At 30.3% G+C, this 18,157-nt stretch overlaps 1 protein-coding gene and 1 non-coding gene across 2 annotated transcripts; one reads left to right on the forward strand and one right to left on the reverse strand.

Annotated features, from left to right (window-relative positions):
* Positions 1 to 841: 841 nt before the first annotated feature.
* Positions 842 to 16,309, reverse strand: LOC128181852 (neuroglian-like). The gene is made up of 10 exons (XM_052850394.1): positions 16,212 to 16,309; positions 6,903 to 7,023; positions 6,427 to 6,606; positions 6,062 to 6,252; positions 5,427 to 5,555; positions 4,415 to 4,517; positions 4,032 to 4,225; positions 2,784 to 2,915; positions 1,728 to 1,886; positions 842 to 1,410 (listed from the first exon to the last, which is right to left on the reverse strand). Exons 1-10 carry the CDS (start codon positions 16,255 to 16,257, stop codon positions 1,352 to 1,354), a joined length of 1,314 nt encoding a protein of 437 aa, XP_052706354.1. The 5' UTR covers positions 16,258 to 16,309; the 3' UTR covers positions 842 to 1,351.
* Trnal-aag (transfer RNA leucine (anticodon AAG)) lies at positions 14,609 to 14,690 on the forward strand. Its single transcript has one exon. It is a non-coding gene; the product is annotated as a tRNA-Leu (tRNA).
* Positions 16,310 to 18,157: the final 1,848 nt, after the last annotated feature.

The following is an 18,157-nucleotide window of genomic DNA, read 5'->3' on the forward strand; positions in this document are numbered from 1 at the left end:
GGACTGTTGGTTGAAAGATATAAAAAGTAAAAATGCCCGATATTCAGGTGTAGGTCAACGTTCTAAAAAAAAAACAAAAACGACAGAGGAGAATTTTATCTTCTTAACTAATGATATATTGATCATCATACAATGAATCTTATGAAATGTGAACTATCACCATTAAAAATATAATTAAGCGCTTTACTCAAGCGTTTTTTGTATTTTGTTAATTTCATATTATCTAGATTGAAAATATTCGATAAAATCATAGAAACCAAAGAAAATTGAAAACAAGAATTGAAATATGACCCATATGTTATAAATATAAAATTTCAAACGTGACTGTTTACATAATCTGCAACTCAATTGTAAAAAGAGACACGGAGTACCCCATATGACTGTCTATGTAGTTTTCCCCTTCATCATATAATTTTCCATTGAATCAGCTTCCAATTGGCTTTGGACCAGCAATTTTTCATAATTCATTTGGTTTTATATTTAAGGTAAATGGACAAAAATGTAAAAGTCAATTCATCTAATCTAATCATTATTTGTTATCAGACTTTTTAAATATATCATTATCTTTATTTTATCAAACGATATTTAAACGATTTATTAAAACAACATACAGAAAATATACAATACAATGTGATACATAAAGCAAGAATGTATACTGTACACATCCACCCGGAGAGTTGACTCTCTTATTTATAATATTGATAAATTTAAATAGGTTATTAGTAGCAGCTATTTGTTTTAAACATGAAAATAATTTTAAACAGATTTGGAAGCATTTGGTCGTCTATAATACATCGATGGTAAATAGGCTTTTCTTTTTTCTTTCAAATCTGGACATATCATAATATAGTGATATTAATCACCAATGTTATTTTTACATAAATTACAAAATCGTTGATTTCTAGGTATATTGTTTCATCTGCCTGTCTCAATTGGCAGTTTATGATGGCTTGTTCTAAATCTAAGTAATGTAGTAATGTTATTCATATGACATAGCATGTTTATATATTAATTGTCGTATAAACCCAATTCATTTTGAGGGTCAACTGGTCTTTTCCAGAATCAATTTTGACCAAATATGAAGGCTTTATCAAGTATAATAATGGCATTTCTATATGGTGATATTATAATTTCATGAACAATTGATAAATTAAATTCAACATTTCAGTTTTTTGATATTTAAAAAAATAAATTTGAACAGATTTTGACATGCAGCAAAAACTATCACACAATAATTTAAAAAAAAAATCAAATGATATATCATCGTTACTATGTGCTTTATAACGTAAAAGTTATTTTGCTTTTGCCGTCTGTAACATATCATAAGCAAATAAAAATAAAGTTACATTGACTACTTAGTATGCAGCGTCATTTCAGTATAGCCAACTATCATTGGTCCGAGACGATTCTCTGTAAAAATAGAAATTGTAAAAGTTGTAATTTCTTCAACACTTCAAATGTTTAAATAACCTTTATTTACAATTTTGTCTATCGCATGTATGTATGAATTTACGTAATTAATTCCGGATGTTGTTCCAATATAGAATAAAAAATTCTTCATCAGTATCAAAGACTTAATTCGACTTGATGACCAAGCCAGCTACAGAAATATACTGTTACATTATCGTAGTTATTAAAAACAATCTGAATTTTACTAGAATTTTATAAACAATTTGTTGATTAAATGAATTTGAATGACTATTCGCTAAAAGGAAAGAAATGCTTACCAAGAACGCTGAGATAAACATCAGCAAACAGATAACCGTGGACGTTGGAGGCGTTACACTGAAGCACCAGACTGTCGTGATTGTTCAGTTGCACGAAGGTTATGTTGTAAGCATCAGGTTTTATAAAGCGTCCACTTTGAATTATAGGAACGGTAGATTCTTCGAATGTAAAATAATGGTTTAATGTCAGCTTAATGTCAGCTTGATAGAAATAAAAAATGGAAAAGAGTCCAAAGGTTCCTTTTAAAGTTTCCATTAATATACTGTCACTTTATCTTATAAAACCATTACAGCATTGTCATGTTGTGAATTTTAAACAGTAAACACAAAACGTACAAGTTGTCATGTTGTAAATTTTGTATTTACTGCCACCCGGTTAATTAATTCAACCAATGTTATGAATCACATTTATAATTAATAATTAATTTACAATTAAAGGGAATTGGACACGATTTGAAACATAAAAAAAAAATTCATTTTTTATGTATAGAATACTAGTAGTTTACTGGTGCATTTTAAATGATTGATCAAAATATTGAATGTTAAAGCCAAGTTACAATCGGATACAGAGGTAAGAATTGATTGTTATGTAAACAAAGCTCGAGTCTTATAGTTGTTTACAAAAAATGTAATGTAGAGAATTACCATTTCTTAGACAAAATGACATGAAAAAACAGTTCAAGCTAATTCAATATCTTCATAGATACTATTATCAACAAAAAATAAGATAAATTTGATTAAAACTTACACCAATACAACGAATATGTAAACATGACAATAATCGGGCTTTGTTTACAAAACAAAAAATTATGAACTGTGCATCTTGCTTATAACTTGATATTTGACTTTCAAATTTTGACATAGCATTATAAACTTCTATATTTATCATTATAAACATTAAAAATGGAAAAATAAAATTTGAAAATTTTAAGTCAAATCGTGTCGAAGTCCCTTTAAATAATACAACAAGTCATTCTCATTTGGATATCGTTACTAAGTAACATCGTTGAACTACACGGTCAGCGTCACAGCCTTTAGAATACAAGTTAACCCTACCTTCCAGTTTGATTCCGTTGATAAACCACGCTATATTAGGTTCAGGGAAACCATTGGCCTTACAGATAAAAGTGGCGGATGTTCCAGCACTTGTTTCCACGTCTTTTGGCTCCTCCTCCCAGTCCGGCTTGGCTAAAAGGTAGAAGATTACACCCATTTTTTAAAAACAATAATAACATCAAACTCGTCTTCACAATTCTAGTATTTCTACCCTAGATGCGATTGATCCCACTGAACTTAAGGACCACTGAATAAAAAGATCAGGTAAAAAACTTAATACTAGTTCTTTATATGATAGTAAGAGTATATTATAATCTACATGTGTATTTATTCGTTTCTTTTTCTTTTATTTCGTCGTTATAAAACAGAATATGAAATCTATATTTATTTTAGTCTATATTTTTTAAAAGTTAGAACAGTATAGCAATTAGAACAGTATAGCGATTCCAGAAGTTGGTATTCAATCGAATTCTTAACTGCATCTTACGGTATGTGAATTTCATGTTGACTTATTCATTACTTATCAGTGTAAATGTTTAGTCTTTGCGTTTATGTTGATTACAGTGTCAATTTTGCAGTTAAAGTTACAACACTGAATATGTCTGTAAAGTTCAAAGGTAAACTTTTTTTACCTGTACACATTATAATTGATTTTAATATAAATATAAGTAATAATTCTTTGAATATTATGACGTGATAATCGGTCGGAGCGTGGTCAAATCTATCATAAAGCCACGCCCCGAGTGAAATTATCACCTCATAATACTCAAAGAATGATCCCCTATTCCTTAAATATAAATAAAGTAATTAATTTCAGAATCACCATATTGTCCTGACTGCTCGGTTGCAATAAAACATTTCAAAGGTTTTCAATTACATCTATTGTCTTGATCCAAACAAGCACATGTCGGCAAAATTATCCTAAGGAGAGGATCAGTTTGTAAAACTAAAAATGAATACTTTATACAGGGAAATATTCGACCCATTTTATTTTCGCCCCTTTCGCCCTCGTTGTCAGCGGTCGTATTTAAGACTGGGTGAATCCCAATGTCTCAACATATTTTTCTTTAAACAAAACTGTGTCTGGGCGAATTCAAGAAGAAGCGAATCTGGTTGCAAGTGTACAAAGTGTTGAAGGGCGAAAATTATACGGGGTGAAAATTACCCTGTATACAATATTCCTCTTAAACAAAAATAAAGATGTAAAGAAGTTAGTTGTTTAAAAAACCCATTTTCTTCTGTCCTTACATTCCACTCTGACAACAAAACTTCTAAAACTTCTGAATATTTGGTGTCCCAGTGAGTTTGTTCCTATGCACTCGTATTGGCCGGCGTCATCCTTTGTCAGGTTTGCTATTGTCAGCTCATGGCCTCCGTGAGAAACCTCATAAGTGTCCGGGAGAGTTGCATTATTTTTCAACCAAACCACTTCAGGGGTGGGACTAAACGCAAAGGAGATATTCATGTAATATTCCACAAGCACACGTATTTTTTAATCAAAAGTTTTACAACATAGTTGTAAAAAATATTTTGATATAAAATATTAACATAAATTTATAAACGTATATATTACAAACATCGACAACGTATGATGATATTTCACTGAGTCATAGAAAAAGTTTTCCACATACTTTCCACTGAAGATGCACTTGAGTTTTAAGGTTTCCCCTATAATACCAACTTGCTCTGAGGGTGAGGTCCAAAAATATCCAACAGGTCTATTAACAGGCGTACCTAAAGTAGAAAAATGATTTCCTTCATACTTAAAATAGTGGTGAATATATCTGTTGAAAAAAATACTAGAACACTTCTTAAAATGAGAAAATATACGAATATAACAGGGTTGGTTCAGTACACGGTTAATAATACTGTTCTAACAGAGTTTACATCAGAATAAATTTTGTTTCCATCGCATGTATTTCTCTATATTTACATTCTACTGTGTTTTTCCATTAAATTCTGTGACCTTCAAATGCCTCTAAATGCAACAAGTAGTCAAAGGTCAAATTGACGAGTTTTATTATGACGTCACAAACGCTGAACGCTGCAAACTGCAACGTCACAAGCGAAAATCAAAGTTCACGCTTGTGGCTGTTACTGTGGCTCTTCCATTAATATTATCTTACCCTTAGAATAAGATAGGAATTTTAAGGCATGAATCACATTTGCAGACAAGGCAAGAAGTTGAAAAAATGTAAATATAAGCATTAAATCATGATTTTTTGAAGTATACACTCTCATAACTGCCGCGGTGTGTGCATACAAATTTTCATAACGCGCTAACGCGCGTTACTCAATTTGTACGCACACACAGCGGCAGTTATGAGAGTGTATACTTCAAAAAATCATGATTCAATGCTATAATAAATCAGTTTTCTTGCAATAGTTTTGAAAATTAAGACAAACAATTCATGCAGATGATAAAATTTGTGCAAAACGCCTGGAAGATTAATATCACAAGCCATTGTGACGAATAAAAAAGTGTTGCATGTATACTATTTAAAGAAAAAGCACATTGCATTTAAAAATCGAGTTGTTAAGTACATGATAAACGGACTTTAATATTCGATCAAAAGTTTTCCCTGCGACAATCATGCCAACTAATTTTCCAAAACCTTATTTTATGAGAGTTTATCTACTCACTTCCGCTTGGAATAATGAAATTTGCTTTATCATAAGTGTTACGCCTCATGAAGTAGTTGGTGGCCATGCATACGTAGGCCTTATCCCCTTGTTTGTCCTGCTCCTGGATATTGGTTATGTACAAACGACCTAAAAGATAATTCAAGGGAAGATTAGTGTAAATTTATGTCAACTCATGAAGTTTCTACCACGTGCGTCTAATACACCATACATGTACTTCGTAAACCAATATGAAAATTAAAATTACTTTCGACTGATAATAAGATTATGACATCGACTGATTTTGTTTGGTCTTTGTGCCTAAAAAGTGAATTAAAACAGGTATGAAATAGTGTGACAGGTTGTTTATTTTAATATATCATTTCGCAACAAACGGGAAATATTTGCAGTCATGGCACCAAATCTTATTTGTGAAAACTACGAGTTACTTAGCATTTCTATCGTTTAATTTGTAAACTATTGTATTCACTGACTTTCTTGTTTTGTTAATCCATTTTAAGCGGTAAATTAATCTTTTAAAGTTTATTTATGTTTAGAAACATATAAATTGATGTAAGAAATTAAATCAAACAAAAGGCTCACAGGCCTTAACATTCACATGAATACCATAGCCCTTCTGTACACAGCTTACTGACCATCCAAATCCATCAATATTCTATTGTCGTAATTAACAGGTTCAACATGACCCTCAGGTGTAACGAGAACCCACTGTACTGATGCAGGAGGGTAGCTTGGGGGAGGAATACAATTCAGTACGACGGATTCTCCCAGGCGAGGGGTGTGAGTTACAGGGAAAGCCGCCATAAAGTCATCAAGTTTACCCATCCTATGCCATGGAAATAGTGAATCAGTGATAAACCTTATCAGGCTGACAAATTTTGTAATTAATTGAGATTTTGATGATTAATTTTACGCAATTCAAAAAAATTCAATGACTGTGTATGATAGATTACATAAAGATCTGTAAATATTGGAGAATATTTAAAATAAAATAGAACACCTAAAGTTGATTTTAGTTGACACTGATGTTCCATAGTCGTTGTCTGCAATGCATTGGTAAATGCCCTCGTCTTTGGCTTCTGGGGCATTAATGACTAAAGTGCCCTCATTCGGCAGTTGAATGAATCGTACACCAATGTTGCCGAAATTAAGATGAATTCCATTTTTCTTCCACCTGTACCTAAAATAGTAAAATTCAGATTGCTGGTTGAAAATTCTTCATAAACATGATATCACTTTTTCATATTTTTTAAAAATTATTTCAGAAATAGTTGAATTACTTCTTTAGAAAGAAAGAAATTCAAGCGAAATCATAAAGAAAGAACACATATCAATTTTTCATTAAATATTTAGCCACTCTCAATGCTCTCAACAATCCATTAAAATTTTAGCATAGACTATTTGAAAGTTGTTTTCTCAGTTTTAAGATAAATAAAGATTGTCATTTTAATTTATGGATGGTTTCCAAGGATTTACGTTGGTCTTGGGTCTCCGTCTGCCTTGCAGGGTAATTGCACGGACTCTCCCTGTTTGTAATAAACATTTTCCTCTGGTTGCAAGTAAATGCTAGGAGGTCTTCTTGTTGAAACGTTAAAACCTAAATTCAATGATAAAGATTGTCAAAACAAGTAAAAATTGATAAATTAATGCTACAAAAAATCGCATTTTTGAACATCGAATAGTAAATCTTTATTTAATAATATTCAAATTCTGACTTTGTTTTAATCGATGCTTTGGTTTAAACTATTTGATTCATAAAATATGCTTGTTAAGAAGAACCAGATGTATTATTATATAATATGTAAATATAATAAATAAATTAGTTTGTTTTATTTTGATAATTAATGAAGACTTGTATCATAGATCGGTCTTTCCATTATTCCATCGCCTAAAATATGTTGTATTCATTTAAAAACAACAATCAAAATTTTAAAAAAGCGTTCAGAAAATCTTTGGACAAATTATTTTGATATCTTTGAGTACCTACCAATAAACAAAAAAAAAAAAAAAAGAATTTAAAAGAAGTTATCAGACAGATTTAAATCTGAACTGAAAATTGTCTTCCATTGTTATGTTGCCTTAATCCCGAGAAAAAAAGCCAGCGTTTTTTTTTCTAAATTTAAAACTAGTTATATAGGACAAGAGGTTATAAAACAGAGCTTCACTTTCTTACCTCTTTATACAGAGGAGATGTACTTGACCCATAAATACTTTAAATTTGTAAATATTTTTTTCAAAAGACTTTCACCAAACAATAAAGTAATATACTGAAAAATATTTTTTGTGTCCAAATCATTTATTTTTCAATTTACACCACGGTGATTAAGTTACTTTTTAGAATTATTTTATGAGTATAGGCAAAGAACATATGTTTGTTAACGTTGAATGCTTGAAGGAATATGCGATGAGAGTATTTTGTGTAAAGAGACATATTGTTGTTAATTTGTACCTAACATATGAAAATGCAAAAGAGTGTCAATAATTTTAAAAAATAAAATAAATTTGGTTTGCCCATTGGTTTGAATAGAAGGTTATCTTGACAGTTAAGGTGTAATTTACAAAACAATGCAAAAAAAAAAGCATTTGACTATATATAAATTCATTGTTATATAAACACTTGACAATGCACGTTTTCACCGACTTCAAGACTACAAATGAAACTGCTTTTGAATAAGTTCTCTAAACATTTACTTATTTTTTTTTCAAAATCGCAGTTTAAAAAAAATATTAATTTTCGTTGTAACGCCTCAATTGGTTGATTAAACTTAAACCAGGATACCTTTTATTAACGTGAAAAGTTTGAAGTTAATGACATCATTTGTTTATCCTGGTAAGCAACTTGCCTAATCAATTGACCCAGAAAAACCACAATTTCGTTGCAACGTCATTTTGAACGTTTTCCTTGCTCCTATGTATTAACCACCTTACATCCGAACGGAAAACATGGCATATACTTCATTTTTCATCTTTTCTCTTTATTAAAAATTGCAAATTTACCCCTTTCCATGGTATTGATTTTAAATTTTGTTTAAGCAATTCCTTGGTCCAAAAAGGTCTTCTTCCGAGATTTCTACCAATTTGATGTATTTTTGCTGCGCCGCCTTGACGTCAAAACTCAATTAACCGTCGCAGTCAGTTTTCTATTGTTAGGTATATATTTTTGTACTATCTCCATGTTCCAAATTGAACTATAGTCCAACTTGCACAAAAGTAAGTCACAATAAATATAAATAGCAAAATAAACATATATGATTTAATTTCTAATTAAAGTCTCTTTGAAAGGGAACTATTTGTGTTGTCTGAATAATTTCTGAACAACGCTCGTGTGTAATATATATATATATAAATATATATATATATATATATATATATATATATATATATATATATATATATATATATATATATATATATATATATATACTTAAATAAATAAAACAGAATGCGACAGTCCAAATTAAATAAACAATTTATTTAATTTGGACTGTCGCATTCTGTTTTATTTATTTAAGTATTTTTTGCTGTACCAAGGCTTTATTTATCTACATATATATATATATATATATATATATATATATATATATATATATATATATATATATATATATATATATATATATATATATATATATATATATAAAGCACTAAAAATAACAAAATAAAAACAAAATCTAAAGCTACTACTAAACTACTTAGGAAACTATAAAAAGAACAGCTAAATCATAAACATTTTTGTTCACATTCTCTAAGAAGGTGTTGATACTGCCGCCGATCGCTCTAAAGTAATCAATCGACTGCCAACTTATTGCCTGAATAAGATATTTTCGGACGTCAATTTTAATTAGCTAATTAACTTAATCAGGCGTGTTTAGTAGTAGCTTAAGATTTTGTTTTCATTTTTTTTTTTTTATAATTTATTTGTTTATGTCAATGTCAAAGCACAATATAAACACAGATTAAGTACATAATATCTGCTTTCAGTATTTTGATTTAGGTATAATACAGAAGAGAAAAAGTTACATATACAAAAATATGCTTTTTTAAGAATAACGCATATACATATGTGCATAAATATTTATATTTGCACAATGTAGACATAAGCATACATAACATTGTTGCGTAAATATATCTGCAATGAGATTGAGGTTTATGAAGAGGATAGATAAAAGAAGGGGAAGGGGGGAAATGGGGTGGGGGTGGGGTATATGGATTTATGTTTCTGCTAAAAAAGAAATTTTAAACAGCTATAGTTTTTTAAATATAATATATGTGTGTGTATAATGACCCTTTTATGATAGTAGACAATTATAGTTTATTACAAATATCTTGCCAGTGTTTTTCATATTCATTGTATTTACAATCTTTCAGTAGTAAATATTTTTCTATATACAACCTATCTATTATCGTTTTCTCTAGACAACCAAAGTACAGGGATGGAGTTGTCGCTTGTTTGTATTTAGATGCAAAAATATACTGTTTTACAGAAAGAATAAGTAAATTCTGCAGTCTATAAATGTTTCTGTTTGTATATTTTCCAAACAAGACAGATATTTTATCAAAGCAAACAGCTATATTAAATTTATTTAGCATCCATTCTTCTATCTTAACCCAAAGCTCTTTTACATGTACACAGTCATAAGAAAGGTGTTCTATTGTTTCTATATAGTTCTTGCAAAAAGTGCATGATGAAGAATTCAAAATATTTAACTTAAAAAGATATTCATTTGTTGGAACTATTCTATGGAGTGTTTGGAATTGGAGCCCCCGGAGTTTTGTTTCCTGTGTAACTTTAAAAGGAAGTTCAAATATTCTACTCCATGTTTTTTCCGAAAAAATATTTCCATTAGCTTGCCATTTTGTCACTGCTGTAATAGCTTGTTTACAATTATTTACCAGTAATTGATACATATCATTGCATCCTTTTTCATTTTTAAGAAATATTCTTAAAGAAGAGGGGATATGTGGTCCAAAGGCTTTATCAAAGGGTGCTATATGTTTTGTTCTTGAGGTCACTGCCTTTTTAATTCCACAATATTCAATAAAGTTTGTTTTTATATTCATTTCTAAAAATTGCTCGTAACTTAAAAATTGTCCACCAAGGTTATATAAATCACACAATAAGAAGATGCCTGCATTGAAGTAGTGTTTAAGAAAGATAGGTTTATTTTCTATTTGAATCTTTGGGTTGTCCCATATTTGTTCATACCAAATGTTCATTTTTATTTTACTAGAATTTTCATTAACCTTAGTCTAGCATAGAAAAACATCCTTCCAGAAGGGATTTGTAATAGTCTTACATATATCAAGAACAAACAAAAATCCCCTTTTCCACAGATTACCAGTATTACAATGAATTACTGACTCGAGTAAAGAAACCCATTTACAATTTGAATGTAGTATTCGTCTGATCCATGTGGATTTTAGTGCAGTTATAAATTTCCTATAGTCGATCATCTTCAGCCCCCCATGTCTATAATCCTGAATAACAGTGTCTTTTTTAACTTTATGTATTTTACTGTTCCATAAATATTCGAACATTTCGCTCTCAAGATCTTTCAAAAAATTATCATTAGGCATTGGCAATGCAAGAATTAAATGGTTTAATTTTGGTATAATTAGCGTCTTAAGAACAGTAAGTCTGCCTATTGGGATCATCCTTCTTACTTTCCATTGTTTAAGTAATTTTCTAATCTCGATCAGCTTTGGTAAATAGTTAAGTTCAACCATGTTTGGCAAATTTACTGAGAATTTTATTCCAAGCATATCAAAAGTATTATTTTTCCAGTCGAGTTTCCATCTTGAGTGATGGAAAACTTCATTTGAAAATTTTTTACTTCCTATCCAAATCATTTTAGTTTTTGAAAAATTTATTCTTAACCCTGATATATTTGCAAAATAATCTAAGTCTTGGACAATGCCATCCATAGATGTTGATGAACCATCGAATATTAGAGATGTGTCATCTGCATATTGAGAAAGTTTATATTCCACTCCATCAATAACTATGCCCTTAATGTTTTTGTTATTTCTTATAATTATACCTAAGATTTCAGCACACAGTAGAAACAGATATGGGGAGATTGGATCACCTTGTCTACAACCTCTTTCTGGATATATATAATCTGAAATGTGTCCATTTTGAATGACACCCATTTTAATACCATTATAAAAAGATTTTATCCACCTATTTATTGATAGTCCAAAGTTAAAGAATTCTAAAGCTTTGTATATAAAGTTCCAGGAGATTGAGTCAAAAGCTTTCTCAAAGTCAATTAACATCAAGAGGCCAGGTATATCATTATATTCAGTAAAGTGCATAATATCATAGACCAGCCTAATATTTTCACCTATAAATCTGCCTTTTAGAAATCCTGTCTGGTCTCTGTTTATTAATTTATCAAGGACAGGTTTTATTCTTTCAGCAATACAACCTCAAGCTAGTTTATATACTATATTCAATAAACTGATAGGACGCCAGTTCTTTAAAAACTGTTTAAGTTTTCCTGCCTTTGGTATACACGTTATTATGCTTAACTTGTTTGGACTTGAGAATTGTAGTTGTTCATATGATTTATTGATTGCTCCTGTAACAAAAGTTCCAATATCCTTCCAAAAAAACTTAAAAAACTCACAACTAAAACCATCAGGCCCTGGACTCTTGTCATTTTTCATTTTTTTAAGAAAATTAAGTACTTCAGCACTAGTTATCTTTCCTTCTAAAGCATTTGATTCTTCATTACTTAATTTTGGAACATCATAGATGTTTAATTTTTCTTGAATAGTGATGGATTCATAAGATTCTCTACGTTTATACAGCTTTTCATAAAAAGTTTTTGTTTCATTCAAAATTCTTGTGAGCTAGTATGGGAACCACCCTCTCTTTCAACCATTGGTATTATTTTGCAAGTATAATTTCTAGATTCCAGGTTAATAAAATATTTTGATGGTTTTTCACCCTCTTCAATCCATTTTGCTCTTGACCTATATTCCTTTTGCTTCTCCGTTAAGGTAATTAAAGACTGTTCTGAAAGATTTTGTTCCAGTTTAAGAATCTCTTTTTCCAAATTTTGTTCTTTTTGTAACATTTTCTTTTTTTTAAAAGAGGGATATGATATTGTTTTACCCCGAATTTCCATAAGTAAGGTATCCAGAAAGAGTTGATCATTGATAGTAAAATGAATGTCATCTAGCTTGATAGTTTCTATATTTTTTCTGTTATAAATTAGACAAGAGTATTCAGTTTTAACATAGTTAATATTCTTTTTAACAATATCTACATATTCTTTATCATATAGTAGGGAGTTATTGAATTTCCAGAATCCTCTACCCCTTACAAATTCATTTGATTTAAATTGTAGCGTTACTGGGGAGTGGTCTGAACGATAACTATTATCATGAGTTATTATTGGGTTCATTATTGATAGTGTGTCTGATATCAAAAAGAAATCTAACCTTGCTTGTTTTATGGGATTTTTTTTCTCCATGTGTATTCGGTTTTTTCTGGATTTGCTTGTCTGAACATATTTTTAAGATTAAATAACTCTATTAATTTAATAACTTCCTGTCTAGCTTTTTTATTGTTAAGGTTTTTATAATTTTTTGAATCTAGGTTCATATTCATTATAAGGTTAAAATCACCTCCAAGTATAATATGTTGGTCATCATGTAATTCTTCAAGTTTAAGTGATAGATTACTGTAAAAATCAGTGTATCGAGATTTGGGCCATATACATTAATAAGTAAAATATTTATCTCCTGCACAACGACATCTAAAATTAGTAAATTACCAGAGCTATCCTTGTATATTTTGTTTATTTTATATTCAAAATTGTTATTAAATAGTATGGCAACACCTCTTGAATTAGATTTAAATGAATTGAAAAAAGCCTTACATCCCCATTGTGTTTGTATAAAGTTTTCATCTTTTTCTAGAAAATGAGTATCTTGAAGGAAATAAATATGATCATTTTTACTTTTAAGGAATTTGAAAATGTCTCTTCTTTTGTTTATGTCACCTAAGCCCTGGCAATTAACTGTTAATATTTTTAGGCAATTTTCATTATTTATTTCACCCATTAAAACTTTGGCCTACACAAAGACTGCATGGTACCCCGAAGATAGAAAAGTTGAAGAGTTGGATAAAATATATGCATATAGACTGCAAAGGTAAATGCAGAGTGGTGCATTTGTGGGAAATGAGTTGAATGATTTTTTCAATCCCTACCCAAAAAAGCCTAACCTTAAATTGGCAGGTTACATTTATATATAATAGTTAATAACATACAATTAATGAAAAAAATATGATAAAATTTGCGGTGAGTAAGGAAAAAGCATAGTCTTATCCGCATAAGACTGAATTATATAGTAATGGTTTTCATTGTTTTTTACTCATATAATGTATTTTTTTGGTCCTGAAGAAGGGACTGGTTGTCACGAAAATTTGAAAATATATATTGTTCGTGTCGTTAGCCATAGCCGTTAGGCTAGCATGGGTTTTTTTTTCATTTCTTAAATACATAAGAAATATTCAGCTAAACTGGAGAGAAACTTCCTGAATCTTAACTATAACCTCAATTTTCATAAAAAAGAAAACAAATGCACATTTGAAATAGATAACTATGAAAAAACAAAAATAATTTCTCCATTTTTGTTTTAATCTATGAAGATAATTTCAAAATCATATTCTTAATCTGAACCTAAAGGTGGTGACTTACATTTTTTAAATAAAACAGTCCACAGTCATTTGTTATTGTTTATTTAGGCTCGAAGGTCAATAATGTTCAATCAGATCTACTCGAAATTTCAGATATGATTTGGTTGCAGTAAATCATCATTTAGTTAAGAAATAAATCATATATTTTCATCTTTTAAATTTAGCTTAGAATATTTTTTTTTAACTTCTTTTAAACTACATGTATATTTTTTATGTTGTTACATCGAGCTATTCTTTTTAAGTTAAATTGGCAACGACCATCTAGTCCTTTTTTAGAGTGATCTAACTACTAGAAGTCAAACAAATGAGAAAGACATTTATTTCATTAAAAAATAATTTTTATTGATAAAAATAAAAAAAAATTTGTGTTTTTTTTTTCAAAGAGTGATGATATATTCCTGAAAATTTCATTCACCCAAAATTTTCTGTATACTTATGATTGACTGATGCTTCATTGAAAACCCGACGTGGTAGCGTGGCCGAGCGGTCTAAGGCGCTGGTTTAAGGCACCAGTCTCTTCGGAGGCGTGGGTTCGAATCCCACCGCTGCCAATTGTTTTTTTAGATTTTACATTTACTTTTGATTTGAAGACGTACGCCGTGTATTGTCTCTTTTCACTTAAAATTTAAAGGGTCACGTTTTCAGTCAAAACTTATTTTTCCGATTATAATAATAACACTGCTTCACTTTACTAAAGCACTCTTACAGTGAGCTAAAATTTGAGTGTCAGTCGTCGAGTTATAAGAAAGATACAGAGACCAAAATTCATTCTTTGTTAATTAAACAAAGCCCAGGTCAAAGTGATGTTTACATGATGAACAGAAAATTCCATGACATTATTAAAATCAATGGTAAAAATCGCCAAGAGTTGTTATTTGATGTTTAAAAAGAAAAAGCATATAGAAAAATCAGCTGGAAAAAGACTAAGGAATAGAAATGCATTGCTAAAGCATTGTTAATAATAAAATTAGATAAATAGAATTTAGAAAATCGTGTCCATGCCCATTTAAGAGAGCTGGACGGTTGTGGCCGGTTTTAACCTACTTGAATTAAAAGGTTCTCTCTCAAGACATAGGAGCTAGAGTGGTCAAAAATCGTATACCTAAAATATTCGGTTTTATGAGAAGTTGTTAAGAACATAGATATTTCAATTGGATTAAGAATGATTTAAAAGCTGTAAATCTGTTTCTGATATCCAATAAAGGTTTTAATTAGCAAGCTCGCAAACACTGTAGTAACTTACTAACAGGATATCAAATTGACTGTAAAAAGTTAGGTTTTGACGAAAATATAGCTTCCGTAATTTTGAATAAAAAAAGTAATGTCATTAGCCACAGGACGTACAAAGAGACACTTGAATACTTCACTTTTCGTTAGTTTGTAGCTTTAAAGATTCTTTTTTTTTCTACATTGGTATATATATAGCTATTGGTTACAAGTCAAGACTTGTTAAATGACATAAAATTGGAAGTTGTAGTAGTTAGAAATGTTTAGTTAAAATTGCTCTACATTTGATTTCATCCCTTTTTAAAGTTTTATCCAAATGTGTTGGGTACGGTAGGGTTAAATGCAGTTTCCATGTAGGCTTAGACCTAATTTGAATGTGATGAATGCTAGGAACTGTTTATTGATGTTCAAAACTAATCAGCAGATAGAAAAATCACCTCAAAAGAACTTTTTTACAATGTATTGACAAATGAAAACAAAAACAGGACATTAATCTTGTTAACATAACAGAAAATTGTGAGCTCTGTATTTCACTTATAACTCAACGAAATGACTTGGCATGCTCCTGATTCCTTTTAAAAAAATATTTTTATTTGCAAACAAAGATTTAGAAAATTAATTAAATGATTTATTGCTGTAATAACTGTCTTACTCATCGTTTCATCCTACTCATATATATCTATATTTCCTACATATGATGATACACTGTGCAGTAGTTGATTGTGATATTTGTTAGAGTAAATATATCAAATAAGCAATAGAATTAAAACTTCAAGTGACCACATTTTCATATATTTAAATATGCACTTATTAGGTACTTTTGATTTTTATATCAAACCACTTACCCTTTGCTGGTAAAAATAACACCAATAGGATAGAAATGGCATACATCTTGGCCGTTATCTATAAATCGCACTTATTGACTATGTGACACAACTTTTATAGCTTTCCAAAGATAACGCAATCTCAAACAACATGTTTACAGATTTCCAAATAAGCATGTTGTTTATGATTGCATTATCTTTGGAAAGCTATAAAAATTTTGAATTGCGAACTGCGTTCTAGAATGCAGTTCACTTTTGAATTGCGAACAGTGTTTTATGAGTGGGACCCAAATCTAAACAACTAATGATGCCAACACATCACCATATTTTTACAGTGGTAGGGGTATACCACTAGTAGATTACCCTGCAAATTTCAGCGCCCAGGGTAGGGGCCCTCGAGTTTCTGAGTCCTATATATGTTTGAAACCCTATTTTAATAAATAGTGTTGTATAAGTGGGAGCCACAATCTCAAAAGCAAGAGATGACCACTTCAACGTATTATCACGGTGGTAGTAGTATACCACTTGTAGATGACCCTAAAGTTTCAGGCCCCCGATATGAATTATAAATTTTGAATTGCGAATAAGTCCAAATCTCAAAAAATAGAGATGACCACTTCACTATATTTTTATAAGTGGTAGTGGTATACCACTACTAGATAACCCTGGAAATTTTAGGCCACAAATATGAATTGCGAACTGCGTTCTGGAACGTAGTTCACTTTTGAATTGCGAATAGCAAACTGCGCTTCAAAAACCAATTGCCAAAATACGGTCACTGTAATTCAGATCTTCCGTTTAAAGTGAAATACCGTTCTTTTTTTTCTACTGTTTTATATTTTTTCTTTTTTTTCCTGGAAGTCACGTCTTTAATTTCTTGGATATTCCTTCTCTAGATTTGATGAATGTTTTAGGGGGGGGGGTGTGCGGCCATCTTGTACATTTGAGGATAAAAATGTAATCATTTCTTGAACTGGCTTGTTTCTGCCTGAAAATGGCAAAAAATGTTGCCAAAAGATATAAAAGCAATAAATATGAAGTCCTTCGTGTCATTTAGTTAGAAAAGAATGCATACACGAACAGGACAATTCCCCTTCATATTTTTTTCAGATTTTTAAATCTTCAAACTAAGTCTGTAGCTGCACAGTTCGACAGTTGTTCTCAGTGATTCAAAAGGCATTGTACAAGATGGCCGCACATCTTCCTTACAGGATTTCATACTTTTTGTTAACGTGACCTTGTATCCGTCTTACTTGAAAATATTTTTCGTTCGTGAAACATCTCCCTTTTTATGCCTTTATCAACAGAGATTTGTTAGAGTTAAGGACTTGATGCAAGATGGAGCTATCTTCAAAGATGCACATTTTGTCTTTTAATTTAAACAAAAGTTATTTATGTTTTCGTATTTAGGGGCCTGAATCTTTAAATTCGAAAAAATGGTTAAAAAGCTCTACATTATTACATATCGCTGTTTTGGAATCTTACGGAAGGCCTACATATTTTCTTCAACGAAATCTCATCTTGTTATATTGGTTTTCCCAACAAAGATTTAAAGTATACAAACATGTAAATGCTATACATGTATTGCATGATGGCGAGGGAGATGGGGATTTGTTCTTTAGAAACTTATGGGTCTCAAATCTACACGCACCGACACAAGAAAAATCACAGACTGTACGAAATAAATATGATAATGTCATACTTAAACCCCCTTTTAAGACGATATGGCTTTTTTCATTAAAGTAATTATGTACATTAACAAATATTTAGTTCATTTTATTATGGGTTTTTTTTCTAAATAACATACTTTAATTAAGAAGGTACGTAACAGCTCTGTTTTCTCGAGTCCTTTGTACACAAGTATATCCTGTTCAATCCCTTTCAACTGCATTCTTCAGTGATATCATGAGTGTAGCTCAAGTTGGAACGCACTTCCAATGAGTCAAATCTTGTTTACATAAGTAAAC

Source organism: Crassostrea angulata, chromosome 4, assembly GCF_025612915.1.
Source record: "Crassostrea angulata isolate pt1a10 chromosome 4, ASM2561291v2, whole genome shotgun sequence".
Classification (NCBI taxonomy): Eukaryota; Metazoa; Mollusca; class Bivalvia; order Ostreida; family Ostreidae; genus Magallana; species Magallana angulata.